Below are 19,791 nucleotides of genomic sequence, written 5' to 3'. Positions count from 1 at the left end.
TAATAGATGTACATGGTTCAATCTCAGTGGCACATTCATTTTTATTTCATGTATGTATGTATAAAATATGTCATTGCTTATGTAAGTTAAGTTATGATGCCTATTGCACATCTCTGCTAAGTCAACAATATGCCTAGCTTATCTACGTAGCCTCAAACAACTAGTTAGCAACTAAGTCAAATGTCAAGGTCAATTGATGCAGAGCAAAACAAACCAACAAATGATCATCGTTTGCCTAACAACAATCCAACTCAAATGCCCATCGCTTGCCTAACAGAGCTTGCCCAACAACAGCGCAACTAATCGCACAAAAGCACTACGTGACGCTACCATAGTAACATCATGTGCAAGCCAACAGCATAACAACCCACTGCATACGATCACAACATAGCAACATCATATGCACGGGCTTGGTATGCAACCCAACGGTAGAACAAGTAATCGCGCGTGGTTCTATCATAGCAACGGCAGGTTTAATATCCAGCCCAGCAACGCACTGCACAATGTCACTGCTTGCGCTTGCTTACCATAGCAACGTGATGGTCGTAGGCAGGCATAAAGAGAAGCGATAAAACTGATCGCGCGACGTCGCTGCTTGCACTTACCTAGCAACTTGCACTTATCATAGCATCACATGCGCTAGCAACAACAACTGAATGTGCGACCGTTTTACATATGATAACAGCAGCAGCAGAATGGCATTAGGAAAGGTATTTAAGGAGGCATCATTGCCTTTCGAGGGTAATTCAGTTTTATCAGAGAAGTTGCACGGTCAACTAATTAGTCGCTAAATAAAGTGTATTAAAATAAAGTGTTGTGTTGTGTTATTTATTTAAGGAAAGCAAGGCCATAAGGACCTACATAACTTGTATATGCATAAGTAGTATTCAAAATTAATTTTTTTGTAAAAAAATATGTTGTATAAGAAAGGTATTTACAATTCATCAAGGCACTCATTGGATGGAGGTGGAATGCAGGCGATTCCACTCTCCTTGCGGCGCGACTATGATGCGCTTGCTGCTTGCGTCGATTCTTCTTGCCTTTTCCATTGTAGCTATTTTTGGGCGGTTGGAAAGTTTGGATTTCCAATCCGCTTGCGATCACCTCATGTAGAAGTAGAGGACGAAACCGGCGCAGTTGGAAAGTTTTCATTTCCAATCCGCTCGTAAAAGGTGAGTGGAATGCAGATGATCCCACTCCACCTGAGGCCTCCGGACGGAAAGCAGACGTTTCCGCTGCAGAGGACTCTGCTTCGACCTCCGATGCGTTAATGGAGAGGGTGTCGCTTTCCTCATCGGTTTTGTCGACGTAGCGAGCGTATTTCGGTTGGCGAGCAATTCTGATAAGGTAAATGTGAACTTCACCTTATAAGGGGTTGTTGGTGGAAGCAGGGTAATGTATGCGAAATATAAATACCCTATGGATGTATCGCATTGTAGTATAATTGATATTCATTTGTTTTGCAAATGATAACCTCGGACCCCCAAGACAGAAACAATGCCAACCCAAACATTAAAAGGAAAGATTTTCTCAAACAATGTCTAATTGATATATTTCCAAGCATTTATAGCATTTATTTTTGATTACTAACTAGTTTCTCAGAAATGTAAATGTCTACGTCATGTTTTTAGATATGTGACGCAGGTAGCCTTACGGATAATTGATGATGTGTCAACACCCTTATGCTACCATACTAGTGAATCGATTGTTTGCGATATCGATATATTGCATGTTTCACTAACTTCAGTTCCGGATTAATTAATGAAAACGAAAAACAAAAAAAAAAAAACGTGGCGCGTGTCATTTCGGTTTTGTGATTGCAATATAATTGTAATCGCAAGAAAAATAGTGCGCGTGCGGGCGAAAAATGTAAATCGTGAATATTTAGTGTATATTCCGTGTCTGTGAAGTGGTTTAGTGAAACAAAATATACATATGTACATATATGTATATTCATTATAAAATAAAGAATTAAAATTGAAACTCCTTATAGTCGTTTATATATATATATATGTTTGTTTTATTTGGCAAAACAATTGTTTCGACACTCGCGACGTGTCATCATCAGTTGCTAGTTATCAACTAACCATTGTCTACAAATATAAACAAAGTATGCCTATGCAAATCAAACATTCAAAATTTTTGTAAAAGCTAATGCAATGCGAAAATAATAAAAAGAGAGTTTAAACAACAACAACAAAATACAAAAGTAATTATGTACATATGTATGTAATATGTAATAACAATATATGGAACAATCTAAGTTTACTGGAATGCTGTGAAGAGACTCGAGTACAGTGGGCCTGTATCACGATTTACAGAATCATTTTTGTTTACATATATATGTAGAGATTCTAAAATGTTTAATTTTTTAATATTACATTCCGACTTAATTAACTGGCAATCGTCCTCACTTATTGAATGCTCATTCGCTAAAGCATGTTCAGCGATTCCACTTCTCGGATCAATATTCTGAATATATTTTAGGTGCTCAAGTAATCTGATTCGTACAGTGCGGGTCGATTGGCCGATGTACTTTGCGCCGCATACATTCCCGTTGTAGTTTTTCTGGGAGCAAGTGATTGAATAAACGCCAGGTTTGTCCAAATTTTCGCATTTGTCTTTTGTGGATGTAAGTAATGATTTTAATTTTGTTGTTGTTTTAGGAGCCAAATTCACATTTATTTGTCTGTAGCATTTTTGTAAATCGTTAAAATAATTAGAGTCGTAGGTCATGCTACACCAAGTCTTTTTGTTTTCAACGTCCAACGTATAAAAAATGAGCTACTCTCCCTTCGCTCTTTTTTGTTGTGGTGCTTTTTAATTATCTGCTCTATACTGTTAGAGCTATATCCATTTGTTTCTGCAATGCTCACAATTTTATCTCTTTCTTTTTTGTATGCCGCATAACTGAGTGGAACGTTTACTAGCCGATGAGCCATGGAATTGAAGGCAGCTAGTTTGTGGGAGTAATGATGATTGGACTCAATTGGAATAAATCGATCAGTTGAAGTCGGCTTCCGATATATATCGAATTCGATAGCTCCATCGACATTGTGTTTGATTTTTAGGTCCATAAATGGAAGCTCGTTTTTTGATTCGTATTCACACGTAAACTGGATAGCGTACTTTTCGTATGTACCAAGAAATGGTGCGTTGGACTCTTTAAAAATTTGGTTAGATAGACAAAATATTAATCCATCGGTCGCCAGTGCATTATTTGACTTAACCTCTACATGTATTAAACAATCATTTTTCCAGTTCAGAGGCGATTTTTATGAACAAACCGAGGGCTTACCAATGGGTTTAAGTATAAGTCCCTTTCTATGCAATTTGTTCATGAACACAGTTGAAGAACAACTAATTCATAGCTCTCTATTCCCACATTTTTATTGCCGATATGATGACGATTGTTTTGTTATTATTGAGAGAGACAAAATCGAGCAAACTCTCAATCTATTTAATTAAAAAAATAACGCTATCCAGTTTACGTGTGAATACGAATCAAAAAACGAGCTTCCATTTATGGACCTAAAAATCAAACACAATGTCGATGGAGCTATCGAATTCGATATATATCGGAAGCCGACTTCAACTGATCGATTTATTCCAATTGAGTCCAATCATCATTACTCCCACAAACTAGCTGCCTTCAATTCCATGGCTCATCGGCTAGTAAACGTTCCACTCAGTTATGCGGCATACAAAAAAGAAAGAGATAAAATTGTGAGCATTGCAGAAACAAATGGATATAGCTCTAACAGTATAGAGCAGATAATTAAAAAGCACCACAACAAAAAAGAGCGAAGGGAGAGTAGCTCATTTTTTTATACGTTGGACGTTGAAAACAAAAAGACTTGGTGTAGCATGACCTACGACTCTAATTATTTTAACGATTTACAAAAATGCTACAGACAAATAAATGTGAATTTGGCTCCTAAAACAACAACAAAATTAAAATCATTACTTACATCCACAAAAGACAAATGCGAAAATTTGGACAAACCTGGCGTTTATTCAATCACTTGCTCCCAGAAAAACGACAACGGGAATGTATGCGGCGCAAAGTACATCGGCCAATCGACCCGCACTGTACGAATCAGATTACTTGAGCACCTAAAATATATTCAGAATATTGATCCGAGAAGTGGAATCGCTGAACATGCTTTAGCGAATGAGCATTCAATAAGTGAGGACGATTGCCAGTTAATTAAGTCGGAATGTAATATTAAAAAATTAAACATTTTAGAATCTCTACATATATATGTAAACAAAAATGATTCTGTAAATCGTGATACAGGCCCACTGTACTCGAGTCTCTTCACAGCATTCCAGTAAACTTAGATTGTTCCATATATTGTTATTAGATATTACATACATATGTACATAATTACTTTTGTATTTTGTTGTTGTTGTTTAAACTCTCTTTTTATTATTTTCGCATTGCATTAGCTTTTACAAAAATTTTGAATGTTTGATTTGCATAGGCATACTTTGTTTATATTTGTAGACAATGGTTAGTTGATAACTAGCAACTGATGATGACACGTCGCGAGTGTCGAACAATTGTTTTGCCAAATAAAACAAACATATATATATATATAAACGACTATAAGGAGTTTCAATTTTAATTCTTTATTATGTGAGTCGTTTACCGCTCTATATTAATTATTTAGTTATGTCGGTCACCAAACCATCTGAGCTGTACCAGTTTCAAAAAACCAAAGAAAAAATCTGTGCTTTAAAGGCGGACGTTTGGTTCTTGTCCAGCTGCAAAAAACAAAAAGTTATGCCGAAGTTCATCGATTCTTCCTTTAAATGCAAAAGCAAGTGCCCAGTAGGAAAATTATCTATCCAAAAAGCAAAAGTGTACTGGCTAAGCCTCGCCTTAAAACAAAAGCATGCTCACTTATCTTCGTGTGAATTACTCGCGTATAAACTATATAAATATTTAGCTAGCAAACTCTCTTTCATCATTTGGTAACATTTCCTGATAAAACTAAATGCGAAAATCGACCGGTTATCTAGACAGCAATTGCAACGGAAAAGAATTAAGTTGAGGAAGCTAAGACAAACAAAAAGGCCCAAAAAGTCGTTGAGTAAGTTCATCCCTGATCTAATTATAAACAAATCTGATGTGACCCTGGAGGAGAATGAAATATGTCTACTGAACAAAGGCCTCAACTTCGCGTTACCGCACAAATATTCAACAAAGCAGGATATAATAGTGGATTCTGAGTTAGCCCTCGGAAAAGTGGATACCGAAGTGGCAGAAAATGTACGGTTTTGTGTAAAGAAAGCTCTATTGTCGAAATCCAGGTATAAAGAACATAGCAATTCAACGTTTTTTTATAATACGGTAAAATCGCTAAACCGTAAAAATATCTACGTAACAAAAGCCGATAAAGGTAATTGTGTGGTCGTGCTAAATGAAATTGATTACAACAGTGGTATGATCGTTCTTATTGAGGAAGGAAATTATACTAAAGTGAAGAATCCTCTCCCAAAGATGAAGAAACAGGTGATTGAGTGTCGTAAAAAGTATGCTAATTTGTTCGGTCGTCAGTGGGACAAAAACATGCATAAATCTTATGTCCGTGTGCCATGTTTGTATGGTTTATACAAGGCTCACAAACCTGGTAACAAATTTCGTCCCATTATTGCTGGCTACACCTCACCCATCGCAAATATCGCATCATGGTTGAGTAATTACTTTAAGAATTTAAAAAGTTTCGATAATTTTTCTATAACGAATTCTCTTGAATTAACTGATAAGATCAAAAATATGCAGTTGAATATGAATGAATGCTTCGCATCGTTCGATATAACATCGTACTTTTCGAATGTACCAAGAAATGGTGCGTTGGACTCTTTAAAAATTTGGTTAGATAGACAAAATATTAATCCATCGGTCGCCAGTGCATTATTTGACTTAACCTCTACATGTTTAAACAATCATTTTTCCAGTTCAGAGGCGATTTTTATGAACAAACCGAGGGCTTACTAATGGGTTTAAGTATAAGTCCCTTTCTATGCAATTTGTTCATGAACACAGTTGAAGAACAACTAATTCATAGCTCTCTATTCCCACATTTTTATTGCCGATATGTTGACGATTGTTTTGTTATTATTGAGAGAGACAAAATCGAGCAAACTCTCAATCTATTTAATTCAAAAAATAACGCTGTCCAGTTTACGTGTGAATACGAATCAAATAACGAGCTTCCATTTATGGACCTAATCAAACACAATGTCGATGGAGCTATCGAATTCGATATATATCGGAAGCCGACTTCAACTGATCGATTTACTCCAATTGAGTCCAATCATCATTACTCCCACAAACTAGCTGCCTTCAATTCCATGGCTCATCGGCTAGTAAACGTTCCACTCAGTTATGCGGCATACAAAAAAGAAAGAGATAAAATTGTGAGCATTGCAGACACAAATGGATATAGCTCTAACAGTATAGAGCAGATAATTAAAAAGCACCACAACAAAAAAGAGCGAAGGGAGAGTAGCTCATTTTTTGATACGTTGGACGTTGAAAACAAAAAGACTTGGTGTAGCATGACCTACGACTCTAATTATTTTAACGATTTACAAAAATGCTACAGACAAATAAATGTGAATTTGGCTCCTAAAACAACAACAAAATTAAAATCATTACTTACATCCACAAAAGACAAATGCGAAAATTTGGGCAAACCTGGCGTTTATTCAATCACTTGCTCCCAGAAAAACGACAACGGGAATGTATGCGGCGCAAAGTACATCGGCCAATCGACCCGCACTGTACGAATCAGATTACTTGAGCACCTAAAATATATTCAGAATATTGATCCGAGAAGTGGAATCGCTGAACATGCTTTAGCGAATGAGCATTCAATAAGTGAGGACGATTGCCAGTTAATTAAGTCGGAATGTAATATTAAAAAATTAAACATTTTAGAATCTCTACATATATATGTAAACAAAAATGATTCTGTAAATCGTGATACAGGCCCACTGTACTCGAGTCTCTTCACAGCATTCCAGTAAACTTAGATTGTTCCATATATTGTTATTACATATTACATACATATGTACATAATTACTTTTGTATTTTGTTGTTGTTGTTTAAACTCTCTTTTTATTATTTTCGCATTGCATTAGCTTTTACAAAAATTTTGAATGTTTGATTTGCATAGGCATACTTTGTTTATATTTGTAGACAATGGTTAGTTGATAACTAGCAACTGATGATGACACGTCGCGAGTGTCGAAACAATTGTTTTGCCAAATAAAACAAACATATATATATATATATAAACGACTATAAGGAGTTTCAATTTTAATTCTTTATTGTGTGAGTCGTTTACCGCTCTATATTAATTATTTAGTTATGTATATTCATGTTGCAAATTATAAAGAGAGGAAAGAAAAAAAAATGTGATAATAAAGACCTATGAAAGGTCATGTAAAAATCCTCCAACAAAGCAGAGCAACAAGTTATGTAAAAAGTGTGTAATTGTGTTTTGTTGTTGCTACGATTCGCAATAAAATCATGCGATCGTATGGTGTTACATTATAGTAGGGTGTGCAGTGATTTTTTTATTGTGAAAGAAAAAATTCTTTTTTTCTTTTAAGTGTTGGTTTTTGCTTCGAAAAGCAAAAACTTAATTGCAATATGTTGCATTAGGGTGAACCGAGCAATCCGAAATTTCTCCTCTGTTTTTTTTTTGTTAGAAAATTTTTTGTTCTTTGTTTTTTGTTTAGTATCTAAACTTTTTACTTCGAAAAGTAAAAAGGAATTGTGCTATGTGCTGTGCATTATATTAGGGTGTCCTTAATTGAAAAATTTTTATTTCCGTAATTTTTTATTTTTTTATTTAATTTTTGTTTTTATTTTTATTTCGATAAAAATGGGTGTATGCAATGGAATTGGCAGCGATTTTGTTTAATTTAAGTAAGGTTGCCTTTGCCATTGTACTATCCTTTTTTTCGTTTCTTCGCAACAAAAATAAAAAATTATGTTTATGTGAGCACCCTTATAAATAATGCATTAGGCAAAAAGAACAAAGGAAATATTTATTTGAGGGAAATTTCATGATTGAATATGTGGTTTGCGAACCCATGATTTTTTCTTTTTTTTTGATTGCCTAAGCAGACCCGAAAATTTTTTCTTCATGATTCCATGCACTCCAATGCATATAGTCATTATGTACATGTTTGTGCACATGTTTTCGGTGGAGACTACCAGATATAACTTCACTTTGTAGTGAGTGTGTAAAAACGCATTAAAAATTGAACATTTAATAATAAAATGTGTTCATCAATTGTAGCAAAATATTGTTGCCTTTGTAAATGTAAACCATACCACCCATGTGCGCAAGCATGCATAAGTACTAGAGATATACGCCGCCGATAAACGCCGCCGCCGCCGATTTTGGTCGTTTTTCGCACGCCGCCGCCGAATGTCAAAAATAATATATAGACTGTTTAGGCCATTCATGTCGAAAATTGGTCGGATATGGTTGAAAGTGGTATCAACGGATACGCATCACTGCCAGTTATAAGAAACTAATTACGAAATTTAACTCTTTATAACTATTCAAAAGTTATTTAAAATAACAGGCGCTTGCGATGTCAGCTTAACACGGACTTTCCATCACCCAATTCAGCAAGTTATTAAAACAAAATACTAAAAGAAAAGTTACATAATAAATTTATATGCTCATTTTGCATTTTTGAAAAAATTAATATTGAACAATTAATTCAAATAAAATGACCCAAGGTGAACATGTTTTTAAATTGTCCTCAAGAATAAGCGAAATCAGTGATGCAAAATCCTTTAGTAGGTTCTAGGGGCATAAACAATCCTTTGAAATTATTCTTATCTCATACTTAAGTTGAGGATATATGTACTTATGAGAAGGGTTTGAAAAATCACTAAGTCTTGCATTCAAACATCTGTTGTTTATTTGCGAAACTATACAATAGCGTCTGATTTTCACACTTCATCCTTCAACACCCAAGTCTCCCGTTTTGACATTTCCTAAAGTTGGCGGCCCTATCCAAAACTAGTCCCTTGGAGTGAATCACATTGATTATAGCCTATCAACCAAGTTTAAATATCACCTTCACGTTTCGGCTCCTTTTACAATTGTGAATACGTAGGCACATATATCTACCAGGTGAGGCTTTGTCCTTCGCAAGAACACTCAAAGTGGTGAAGCAAAAGCTTTCCCAAGACAGTGGAACTATTGACCGTGTGTGATACTACCCTAACGTGGTGGACAGTCGAGCTTGTTTGAAAACTGAAGCTACGCGGTCATCCATAATGAGCTCCTATATCGTAGGGCCGGAAAACAGTAGTTTACAACCTTCAACTTAAAATCCGTCGACTTTCATTCTAAATTTGATTTAACGAAGACTATTGAAATCAATGCTGTGAACACAAACGTCTGCACTCTTTGGTCTATATTTTAAAAATTTTATCCAGGTTCCTTGTAAAATTTTAATTATGTAGATGCGCCGAGGATTATACGGATTTTCACCCATGACGCAATGACATCCACTTAGACTGCTTATGATTTCGAGGGCGGCATCTTTGGCCGTTTCAAAATGTAGCTCGGCAGCATAGCGCAACAAAACCATCCGTTGGAAAGTCTTCCGAGCTACACCTAGAGCTTCTAGGAAAGTGACGTCGACGAAGGTATGAGTTCGAAGTCGCAGTCCTATATCTTCTGTACTGGCATATGGTGTGAGGCTCAGGAGGCGTGGCAGCGACTAGTGGTAGGGATTCCTACTGTTCGCACACCGGAAAATTTAGCTCTTAAAAACAGCCGAAGAAACTGAAGGCGCCCTGTGCCACGAAAGTCATGAGTATTAATAGACCATTCATAGCAACCCTAAGTCGCCTTTATGCGTCACCGCCATGGAGCGACAAATGATTTAAAGAAATTGTGTTCGCGACGATTATTAGGAGTTAACCCTAGGCGAAACTACGCTTTGCACGAGATATACAGGCAAAAGTGTGACTATTTTATGTATCTCTATTTCTTTTCAGCAGACGCAGCAGTACCAATTACAAAAACCGGGGTTAGGTTCGAAGCATATCTGGAGCATGCGAACGAGGGACAATCCCTTCGCAAGGAGCTACTCCTGAAAATTTTTGAACGGTCTGCGAGATTTTTATGCAAAAACCCGGATCTTTCCGAAATAGCCAACACGTTGATTTCCTTAAATACATATAAACAAAACCTTTCCTAAATATTATTTTTTTAAATAGAAAAATCAAGCTTTTAAAGTAAGAACACCGGCGTACGCCGACGCGCCGCCTACGCCGCCGCCGCCGGTATATAATAGAGCATACGCCGATTTTATCCGTTTCTGTAGATCCGAAAGATATTCTGATTTCCATCTTCTGCATAGGTTTTGATGTAATGCCTTGAGTTTCTGCCAGCGATTGACTATTGAGGCAGTATTTTCATCAACGCTGATTTCCGCTGGTGCTAATAAGTGTCCTCCAATAAGAAAGTGTCCTGTTGTTAGAGGCTCAAGGTCAGATGGTTCATTTGAAGCGGGGCTAAGAGGACGAGAATTGGGACATAACTCAATTCTACATAACAGTGTGTTAAATTCCTCAAAAGTGAATTTATTGTTTAAGGCCACTTTTCTGAAGTGGATTTTAAAGCTTTTTACTCCCGCTTCCCATAGTCCTCCCATGTGTGGAGCTCCTGCTGGTATGAAATGCCAATTTAGTGCCTGATGGGAATATTTTGACAGGGTTTGGTTTCTTGCATCGGCAAGAAATTCCTTAAATTCAGTTTTTAATGCACGTGATGCACCGACAAAGTTTGTTCCATTGTCCGAATAAATGTTTCTTGGACATCCTCGTCTAGCTACGAGTCTTGAAAAAGCGTCTAGAAATGAGGAAGTGCTTAAATCACTAGTGGCTTCTAAATGTATGGCCTTAGTAGAAAAGCAAACGAACAGACAAACGTAACCCTTTGAGGTACGACACCCGCGCCCACTGTAACTCTTAATATCGAAAGGCCCTGCGAAATCATGAGCTGATTTTGAGATCGTTTCTTGAAGATCGTGCAGATCTTACAATTATGAATTACGAATCGTATCATGGTCTTAACTTTTGGTATCCAGTATTGCGTTCTAATGATGCGCAGCATTAATTGGTTTTCACCATGGAGAGACATTTCATGGACGAACTGAACATAAAGACGTGTAAACCTACAATTGCACGGAAGTACTATGGGATGGCGTTCAGATTCGGTAGTATCTTTGGATGCACCAATTCGTCCACCCGTTTTCACTACTTCGTCTTCATCAAGATATGGAGTGAGCGAAAGTATTTCGCTTTTAGATCCAATTGGTGTTTTGGATTGCAAACTTGAAATTTCTGATCCGTAATATTGCTTCTGAGCAAGTTTTATTAAACGGGTTGTTGTAGCTTTAATTTCATCTGAGGAAATTAAATAAGATTCATGTTGACTACAATCTTTCGTTTTAGAATGCGTTCTATGAAAAACCTGAGTATATATGAAATTACTCTTAAAGCCCTAGGAAGATTTGAAAACCTATAGAGAATATCATTAATATTGCTTGAAATTGCGGTTGCATGTGCTTGTACGCGTTTTTCTTCAATATTCGTGTTAAAATCCAAATCTTATGTTGGCCACTTTTCCTTCTCTTCTTGAAGCCAAGAAGGACCTTGCCACCACAGAGAATTGTTGACTAAATCCTTGGCTAGTATTCCTCTACTAGCTAAATCTGCTGGGTTTGTACCTGAATCCACGTGATACCACGATGAACTTCCAACTTTGTCGACGATTTTTGTAATTCGATGCGCAACGAAAGTTGACCATGAGCACGGAGGTTTTCGTATCCAAGCCAGCACGATTGTCGAATCTGTCCACAGGTGAATGTTTTGTTGACCTAAATCAAGTTTAGCGCAGACAGATTCGGTTATCTCCGCTAACAATACAGCACCGCAAAGTTACAGTCGAGGAAGTGAGATGGTTTTTACTGGAGCTACTCTTGTTTTTGCCAAAAGCAGGTTCACAAATATGCCGTCGTTGGTTTCCACTCTCAAATACACTGCTGCACCATACGCTTTCTCGGAGGCGTCGCAGAATCCGTGGATTTCGACCTTTTCTGTTGGAGAAAAGGCTACCCATCGCGGTATTCGTATTTTTCCGATCTCCTTGTACGTATTGGTAAAATTGTTCCACCTGTCTAATGTTGAAGACGAAACGGTTTCATCCCAGCCAGTACCCTTTAACCAGATATTTTGCATAGTCATTTTTGCCACGATAATTGTTGGAGCTAGCCACCCTAATGGATCAAAGAGTTTTGCGATAGTAGAGAGTATCGCTCTTTTTGTGGGCTCGGTGTTTTCTTCTATAGGTTTTGCTATGAAGTAAAACTGATCGGAATGAGCATTCCACCTAATACCGAGCGCCTTTACACTACTTGAATCTTCAAATTCTAAGAAATCTTCGCTCAGAAGATGAGCTTTGGGAATACCCTGTAATATTTCACTGGAATTTGAAGTCCATTTTCGTAATAGAAAACCAGCTGAACTTAAAACCCCGGAAATTCCATCTCTTGCTCTGATCGCAGATGCTATAGTATGCCCTCCCGAAAGAACGTCGTCGACATACATATTTTTTCGTAGGATATTTGAGCCGATTGGATGAGATTGTTCGGAATCATCAGCCAGTTTAAGTAAAGTCCTTATTGCTAGATAAGGAGCACAATTGAAATGTCACTGTTTTGAGCTCATACAGACTGATTTGATCATCTGGAATTGAGCGGAAAACTATCCTTTGGTATCTTATATGATTATGATCTACTAGGATTTGCCTATACATCTTCTCAATATCGCTATTGAAGACGTATCTGAAAAGTCGCCAGCGAAGAATTAATGTTGGTATATCAGCCTGAATCACAGGACCAGGAAGAAGAACATCGTTCAGGCTGACACCATTCGAAGAGCGTGATGAAGCATTGAAAACAACTCTAACTTTGGTAGAGATGCTTTCTTCTTTTATTACTGCATGATGTGGTAAATAGTAATTATCGACTGCATTGGCCGATTGAATTGAATCTAATTTTGACATATGCCCCATAGTCTCGTATTCTAGTATGACTCTATTGTACTCTTTCTGTAAATCGAGATTTTTTCTAAGTCGGGTTTCATTTTTATAGAATTGAGAGCACGCTATTCTTAATGATGGACCTAGATTTATCTCTCCTGGGAATTCTGACCTGAACGGAAGCGACACAATGTATCTTCGGTCAGAATTCCGCTGCGTTGTACGTTGATACAATTCCTCACAAAATGTATCTTCTAATGTAGAGGCTTTAGCTTTCGACGTGTCTTCGAGCTCCCAAAATGACCTTAGCTGCTTGTCTAAAGCCACTTCATTGTAAAAGGATACCCGATTATGATTGGTTGGACTGGCTGCATCAGCACGACCAGTCAGTATCCAACCAAAGACAGTTCCTTGAGCTAAAAGAGTGCTAAGAATATTTTTTTTGATACCGTCTAATATGATTTTCGGATAAATATCCCCGCCCAGAACAAGATCAACTGGCTCATTCACGAAGAAACGTTTATCCGCAAGCACTAGATCAGGGAATGCTTGTTGTGTTAATGCACTAACATCGCATGTTGGCAGATTACCTGTCAAATGTGGTAGAACTAGAACTAAAGCGTCAATGGAAATTAGTGGGTCAACTGGGGACCGCAACTGAATGACGCATTCCTCTTTTACCTGCGCAGAAACTGATTGATGCCCGAAACTTGAGCATGCATCTTTCGAGTTGGCAGGTTGATTCTTCGTCTGAGTCTTTCAGTGATAAAGGAGCATTCAGATCCCGAATCTATGAGAGCTCTGGCCGAAAAATCTGTACCATAATAATGAATGGTGACGCGAGCTGTGCCTAGTAAAACCCCTTTACTGGTATTAATAAAATTAGATTTTACAGTAGTTTTATTTTGCTGCTTTTTTTGTTTTGCAGATTCATTTTGAGATTGAGCTTGCCTTGAAGTGCACGGTTGCTCATCCGATAAATCTGCAGAATTATTTGCCTGTGTAGGTTTTGCCTTACTTGTCTGTAAATGCAGAAGGGTATTATGTCTTAAATGGCAGTTGCTGCAATTGTGCGCACTTGTGCATTTTGACACTGAATGCCCCGATGACAGACAGTTTAGGCAGAAGTGATTTTTTTTTATGAAAGCAAGTCTTTCATTGGTGTTCAAATTTTTGAACTTTGAACACGCACAAATTTTGTGATCATTGCTTTGACACATTTTACAAGTGCCTTTAGCTACACTTGCTTGAAAAGCGCCAAGTTTCTTTGGGGGATGTTCAGAGGCCTGCTTTGAGTTTTGTACCTTTTGAGGTTTTGTACTCTTGTACCTCTTAAACCTGAGACTGATTCTAATGTTTGAAAACGATTTGTCAGAAATCGGTCCATATCCGCCCACTTGGAAGTTTCTGTCTTGTTTTCTACGGACTGTTCCCGTAGCGAAAGGGTCACATCAGGAAGCTTAGTTGAACATAAGTATGTAATAATTGGATCCCAATTAGATATGTCAATATGATGACTTACTAACGAGAATATGCAATTATTTATGTCCCTTTGTAATCTTTTTATTGAATTACCGCATTCAGTTTCGACTGATTGAAGGTTGAAAAGAATCTTTAATTGGGTGTTGACTAATATTCTCTTGTTTTCATACCTGTCGCACAAATTTTTCCAAGCTATATCAAAACCATCATTCGTCAATTTGCATTTCTTAACGAGATCTCTGGCTTCACCTTGGGTTTTTTGTATGAGATAATATAATTTTTGTACTGGCGACAGGCTTTTATTTAGAATATAAATGGCCGTGAACATGTCACGAAAAGTTGGCCATGACAAATAATCACCTTTGAATATATCAGTATCACAAGGTGCTAAATGCAAGTTGCGTGGCGTGAAAGCAGCATCGTTTTCCTTCTCTGCCTTTTCAAGTTTTTCTGCCAGGTCATTTATTTTTGTCATACACCGCACAAAAACAGTATAGCACGACTTATTTTTTTTCTAATTGCCGTAACATTCTTCTCAGATATATTTTCTGATTGTAGTAACGCATCAAAAGCTTCTTTAGCTTTTTCCCACATCGATTTCAACTCCTGCTGCTCAATTTTCGGCGAATTTTTGGAGTGTTCGCTAGTGACTATGCTTATAAATTCGATGTCGAACTCAATAATTGTGTCAACTAAGCGGTTATATGCTTCCATATTGAAAATTAAAAAAATCGAAACAATTGATTTTTCAAAAAAAAATTACGTACACAGAGACAGAATCTGTGGAATTACCCAATTCGCTAATATAAAAATTAGACAACGCTTCCCACCAACAAACGGACCCCAATAAATTGAATAACTTCTAAAAAATTGAGTGTAAATTTCTAATGTAAAATATTTATTTTGAAACAAACTCAAATTTAATAATTTTCAGAGTAAAAAGCCAGTGGACTGTATATACGTATAAATATACGTGTTAAAAAAGTTATTGCTCGCCAACCAACTATATTTATGTACGTGTGCGTGTATATGTGTATGTAGCACAGTATTTATTTAAATCAAACGTAAGTGAAAAACCTGAGCAAAGTTGGAGGAAAATTGTTCCGTCCACTAAATAAATGCTCAAATTAAATTGTTTTGTTTTAAAAAGTGAATTGAATGAAAAACCGAGTGACTTTTGTGAAATTAATTTTTCTTAAATTCAACTGTGATGAACCAAACCCAAAGTGAGGTTAATTACACAGTGCAGTGTTGTTGTTGTGGGCTGTTAATAACAGAGAAGTGCAAGTCATATAAATGTAAATTGGATTAATTAAATTTTGAAAAATTACTTGCACTTTCCTATTAAAATATTCCCAAACACTGTTTGTACAAATATTTGGGTTAGATAATGCTGCACTGAAGACCCATAAGCCGTGTCAAATATTATTTACCGTCGCCGGCAAGCAATACTTGATGGTCAGATGGGCTATTCGTACAAGAAAACTTTGTATTTTATTTTTCAAAAAATCACTCGCGCACTTTCCCTTTCACTAATTTATAATTAAATTGTGCACACTGAATAACCACGTACCTTTTTATTTGTAGATGTGTTCTTGATGGAGTGGATAGACAAATGGCTGGATAAATTGTAATTGTTGGATGAAAAGTTGTTGTTGCTGCTGCTGATGTTGCCGCAAATAACTCCTCAAAAAATAACAATTATATTGAATTTCCGCTGCTATTGACACGCACTTAAATATTTAAAAACACTGTTGGTTCGCAAAATGATCGCTTTAATAATATTTAAACACTGTATGCTTGTTGATGCCAAAGTGGTCGCTGTGATGAAAAAACGGATTGAATGACCAATGTCTTGGCCGGGCCACAGCTCAGGGATGGTGCCGGTCAAGATATAGTGCATAAAAGAGGAAAAAGTTTGGTATTAGAATTTTAATTTAAATATAATATCTTTATTCGAAATAAAGATTGTGTACAAAAATTAATTATATATATATTTTTAGGTTACCTTTTGGTTGAAGCTGGAAACTGCGGCGGGATACGTCCTTTCTCCTTGATGTGTGAAAACAAGTGAAGTAAAAAATGTATAACAGGTCAATACCGCTTGCCAGTCAAACTGTTTATTTATTCCAGCGATGTTCATTTGTATGGTTAACATAAATAGTTTGACTGGCACTCTTAACAATACAAAAAAAATGCGAGGGCGACCTTTTATGTTTTGAGTTTGGGCTGTTGGCCTAAACAACCGTTCATGATTATAAAATAAAATATATAAATGTAAGGCGCGATAACCCCCGAAGAGATTTTAAGCCGAGCTTCTCTTCCAATTTGCGTCGCGCTCCTCTGAATTTTTCCTACAAATTGGCGGGACGGGACCTACTTGTTTTATGCCTACTCCGAACGGCATCTGCAAGGCAGATGAGTTTTCACTGAGAGCTTTTCATTGCAGAAATACGCTCGGAGTGCTTGCCAAACACTGCCGAGGGGCGACCCCGCTGAGAAAAATTTTCTTCTAATTGAAAAAACTTGGTTCTAAAATTTTGATGTTGCTTTACCTGGGGCGTGAACCCAGGATCTTGGGTGTGGATGGCGGAGCACGCTACCATCACACCACGGCGGCCGTTAATGATTATCTTCAATAAATCATTGCCATCGAGTATTTTTATTGATGACTGGAAGCAAGCATCCGTCACTCCCATTTTTAGGTCTGGCAACAAAAGTAACTGTTCTAATTACAGACATATGTATTTCTAAACTGACTACAACTTCGAAGCTTTTTGAATGTGTTGTCAAAGACAAGCTTTATTTTAGTATTAAACACCTGATTTGCGCCAATCAACATGGTTTTGTCCCGGCCAGATCCACGATAACGAACCTCGCTGTCTTTTCTGATGATTGTTACACGGCTTTTAGGAGGGGTTTTCAGGTTGATACAATATACTTAGACTTCTCGAATGCATTCGATAAAATTTCTCATAAAATTTTAATTGCGAAATTAGCTTGCTATGGGTTCCACTCTACGTTTCTACAGTGGACTAAACCTTACATGCACAACAGAAGTAATGTTGTAGATATTGACGGTGCTTATTGGAAACCATTTTTAGGTCTGGCAACAAAAGTAACTGTTCTAATTACAGACATATTTCTAAACTGACTACAACTTCGAAGCTTTTTGAATGTGTTGTCAAAGACAAACTTTATTTTAGTATTAAACACCTGATTTGCGCCAATCAACATAGTTTTGTCCCGGCCAGATCCACGATAACGAACCTCGCTGTCTTTTCTGATGATTGTTACACGGCTTTTAGGCGGGGTTTTCAGGTTGATACAATATACTTAGACTTCTCCAATGCATTCGATAAAATTTCTCATAAAATTTTAATTGCGAAATTAGCTTGATATGGGTTCCACTCTACGTTTCTACAGTGGACTAAATCTTACATGCACAGCAGAAGTAATGTTGTAGATATTGACGGTGCTTATTCGAAACCATTTTGTGCCACCTCTGGAGTACCCCAGTACAAGCTTTATTTTAGTATTAAACACCTGATTTGCGCCAATCAACATGGTTTTGTCCCGGCCAGATCCACGATAACGAACCTCGCTGTCTTTTCTGATGATTGTTACACGGCTTTTAGGAGGGGTTTTCAGGTTGATACAATATACTTAGACTTCTCGAATGCATTCGATAAAATTTCTCATAAAATTTTAATTGCGAAATTAGCTTGCTATGGGTTCCACTCTACGTTTCTACAGTGGACTAAATCTTACATGCACAGCAGAAGTAATGTTGTAGATATTGACGGTGCTTATTGGAAACCATTTTTAGGTCTGGCAACAAAAGTAACTGTTCTAATTACAGACATATTTCTAAACTGACTACAACTTCGAAGCTTTTTGAATGTGTTGTCAAAGACAAACTTTATTTTAGTATTAAACACCTGATTTGCGCCAATCAACATAGTTTTGTCCCGGCCAGATCCACGATAACGAACCTCGCTGTCTTTTCTGATGATTGTTACACGGCTTTTAGGCGGGGTTTTCAGGTTGATACAATATACTTAGACTTCTCCAATGCATTCGATAAAATTTCTCATAAAATTTTAATTGCGAAATTAGCTTGATATGGGTTCCACTCTACGTTTCTACAGTGGACTAAATCTTACATGCACAGCAGAAGTAATGTTGTAGATATTGACGGTGCTTATTCGAAACCATTTTGTGCCACCTCTGGAGTACCCCAGGGTAGTATTCTTGGCCCTTTACTATTTATCTTGTTAATTAATGGCATTAGGTCTTGCTTCTTGTCTACCAATTTCTGCTTTATCCTGATGATCTCAAGATCTATTCTGATATCAGTTGTTATAATGATTTCGCTGTTCTTCAATCTGAGATTAATAAGTTTTATGGCTGGTGCGTCAAGAACCGTCTCTTCCTTAATATAAGTAAGTCTCACACTGTGACGTATGGTAAACTGCTGAGGCCACTTCATACCTATCATATTGCAGACATTTTTGTTCGCACGACTCTTAAAGTTAAAGTCTTGGGTGTATACTTCAACTCAAAGTTTAAGTTTAGCACTTACGTCAGCTTCACAGTTTCTAACGCGCTATCAATGCTTGCATTTGTTAGACGCCATTCGGGAAACTTCTCTGACCCCTACACACTCAAAGTTTTATATTCATCCTTTGTGCGGTCCAAACTTGAATATGCGGCTTTCATTTGGCGGCCTTACCATGCAGTTAACATCAATCGCCTGGAGCGGGTCCAAAAAATCTTTATGCGCTTCGCCCTTACTTCATTACGATTCTCTGAACCGATCCCGTCTTATGAGTCTCGTTGCCAGCTATTATCCTTACTATCCCTAAACAACCGCAGAATTATTTTGGCCTCGTTGTTCATATTCGATATTTTCACGGGCAAAATTGACTGCGCGTTGCTTCTTGAAAGACTATGCTTAAATACTCCCTGTAGAAACCTCCGCCGCTTTGAAATCTTTTTCATAGGGCTGAGTAGAAATGTTTATAACTCAAAAACTCCTATTAACAGAGCCCTATCAGAAATCAATTGTTTCTCAAATTTATTTTGGCCTCGTTGTTCATATTCGATATTTTCACGTGCAAAATTGACTGCGCGTTGCTTCTTGAAAGACTATGCTTAAATACTCCCTGTAGAAACCTCCGCCGCTTTGAAATCTTTTTCATAGGGC

The 19,791-nt window shown here is 37.2% G+C and overlaps 2 protein-coding genes across 7 annotated transcripts in view; one reads left to right on the top strand and one right to left on the bottom strand.

Moving 5' to 3' along the window:
* vari (MAGUK p55 subfamily member vari) overlaps nt 1–19,791 on the bottom strand; it is a 767,475-nt gene that overhangs the window by 628,161 nt on the left and 119,523 nt on the right. The window lies entirely within an intron of this gene.
* On the top strand, nt 1,766–7,241 carry LOC137242299 (uncharacterized). Of its 3 annotated transcripts, none has more exons than XM_067769637.1 (2): nt 1,766–1,869; nt 4,677–7,241. In XM_067769637.1, the coding sequence occupies exon 2, from the start codon at nt 5,944–5,946 to the stop codon at nt 7,039–7,041; it is 1,098 nt and encodes a 365-aa protein (XP_067625738.1). In that variant the 5' UTR covers nt 1,766–1,869; nt 4,677–5,943; the 3' UTR covers nt 7,042–7,241. The 3 variants fall into 3 exon arrangements, with proteins under 3 accessions (XP_067625738.1, XP_067625737.1, XP_067625739.1); XM_067769636.1 differs by having other exon boundaries at nt 1,775–1,937; XM_067769638.1 differs by having other exon boundaries at nt 1,777–1,889.

Source organism: Eurosta solidaginis, chromosome 2, assembly GCF_040869045.1.
Source record: "Eurosta solidaginis isolate ZX-2024a chromosome 2, ASM4086904v1, whole genome shotgun sequence".
Classification (NCBI taxonomy): domain Eukaryota; kingdom Metazoa; phylum Arthropoda; class Insecta; order Diptera; family Tephritidae; genus Eurosta; species Eurosta solidaginis.
This window is presented reverse-complemented; position numbering and strand designations above follow the sequence as displayed.